Source organism: Silene latifolia, chromosome 6, assembly GCF_048544455.1.
Source record: "Silene latifolia isolate original U9 population chromosome 6, ASM4854445v1, whole genome shotgun sequence".
Lineage (NCBI taxonomy): Eukaryota > Viridiplantae > Streptophyta > Magnoliopsida > Caryophyllales > Caryophyllaceae > Silene > Silene latifolia.
In genome coordinates, this window is record NC_133531.1 from 123,950,047 (window position 1) to 123,951,889 (window position 1,843).

Sequence of the window (1,843 nt, forward strand, 5' to 3'; positions counted from 1 at the left end):
TGTGAGGCTTGGATAGTAGGCCCAGTCCTAACAGTAGGAACATGTACAGGAGTAGTAGACTGGCTTGTCCCAAGGAGATTTTTGTATTAAGATAAAAAAGCCTCCTCAATATCATATGAGGTAGAACACATCACCCCCTCCTGGTTCTTAATGTTCATAAACCTATTATGAATATGCCTAGCTCTTAAGTGTGAGTGGAAAAATATAGTATTTTCATCTCCAAACTTAATCCACTCCACTTTAGCTTTTGGCACAAATAACTATGCTTCATTTTGGTTAACTGGTCATAAGTAGCAGCTGCTTCCCTTTCAGCAGCCAAAATAGTTATATCAGCAGGATTGTCATGCATCTGCCTCTGCAAGTCTCCAAGCAACACCCATAGATTTCTCTATGTCAGAATTCCTATTTCTATTAAGAGCTTTCAAAGGAGTCTTCAGCAACTTAAGTTTCTGAACCAATTTATACATCAGAGTACCATCTATGCTAGTAGACCAAGTAGCTTTAACCACCTCAGCAAACTGTTCATCCATACTCCACATATTAAAATATCTAAAAGGAGGCTTTCTATGCTCTCTATCCTGTTTTCAGAAGCACACTGAAGGTTTGTGATCAAATAATCCTTCAGGCAAGAAATGCACATAAGCATCAGGGTACTTAGCCATCCAGTCATCATTAATAAGAAACCTGTCAATCCTAGAAAAACCCCTAACATAAGGACTCTGCTTGTTGTTCCAGGTAAAGAAGGCCCCTTTCCCAGTCAAATCTTGTAGCCCACAATAATGAACACACTCTCTAAAAGCAGCTATCTCATTCCAAGTCACATCCCTTCCAATTCTCTCATTGAAGTGCAAAACGTTGTTAAAATTTCCACAAACAGCCCAAGGGCCAGGATAGCTATCGTGAAAAGAAGATAAATGATCCCATAGCTCACTTCTCAAGTCATCCTCATTGAAGCCATAAACTACACTGAAGTAAAACATATCACCAGTACCATTCTCAATAACCTGAGCAGAAATAGCTTGAGAGTCAACAGAAAAGATAGTAACACTAAAGATAAGAGGATTCCAAATAAGCCAAACTCTCCCCCCCATGATGAAACACATTATTATTCACGCCCTGCCAATGTGTCCCAATATTATTCAGAACCTTAGAGAAGTCGTGCAACTTCACCTTGGTTTCAACTAAACCATAAAGACCTACATTATTATGATTGAGAAATCTCCTAACATCTAATTGTTTATTAATACTATTAATACCTCGAACGTTCCAGCAGCCAATTTTATCCATTAGAAATATTAGTAGGTGTTGCCACTAAACTCCCACTTTCCTTAGATTTCCCTCTATCCCTTGCAGAGACAGCAACAACATAAGACTTACTAGGCGACACCATAGCAGACCCACCCTGATGCTCCTGTCTAGCAACTTGCTGCAAGACACTAACAGGAGTAATAATAGAATAGTCATGATAGGTGACACCCTAAAAGGTGGAGGAGTTGCTGCAGACACACCAGAAGCCACATGAGGATTGACAACCTTCTGCACAGGCCTCCAAACTTTCTGAGGAGGTTTAGTAGTAGGTTTGGGGGGTCTCATGTCCTGCCTAGCAGTTTTAGGAGGCTTACACATCTGCTTAGTATGCCCTATTCCTTTACAAGTAGAACAGACACTAGGCTTCCATTCATATTCTACTTTTAGTTTAACCTCATTACCTTTCTCATCCAAGAAACTCAATTCATTAGGAAACTCCTGGCCAATCTCCACTTCAACCAGTAATCTAGCATAGCCTAATCTAGTTTTAGCTTCAGTAGCAGCATCCCGTTTAAGGAATTTCCCAACTAAACCA

At 40.0% G+C, this 1,843-nt stretch overlaps 1 protein-coding gene across 1 annotated transcript; it reads right to left on the reverse strand.

The window, feature by feature from the left end:
* Window positions 1–341: 341 nt before the first annotated feature.
* LOC141588604 (uncharacterized) lies at window positions 342–1,091 on the reverse strand. Its single transcript, XM_074410037.1, has 2 exons — window positions 639–1,091; window positions 342–578 (listed from the first exon to the last, which is right to left on the reverse strand). The coding sequence occupies exons 1-2, from the start codon at window positions 1,089–1,091 to the stop codon at window positions 342–344; spliced, it is 690 nt and encodes a 229-aa protein (XP_074266138.1).
* Window positions 1,092–1,843: the final 752 nt, after the last annotated feature.

What these genes read in the sequence shown, in the direction of transcription:
- LOC141588604 (XM_074410037.1), bottom strand. Translation starts at nt 1,091, where the DNA reads ATGGGGGGGAGAGTTTGGCTTATTTGGAATCCTCTTATCTTTAGTGTT. An exon ending in CTAAGTACCCTGATGCTTAT is followed by an intron (nt 579 to 638) that starts GTGCATTTCTTG and finishes TTCTGAAAACAG; the next exon opens with GATAGAGAGCATAGAAAGCC.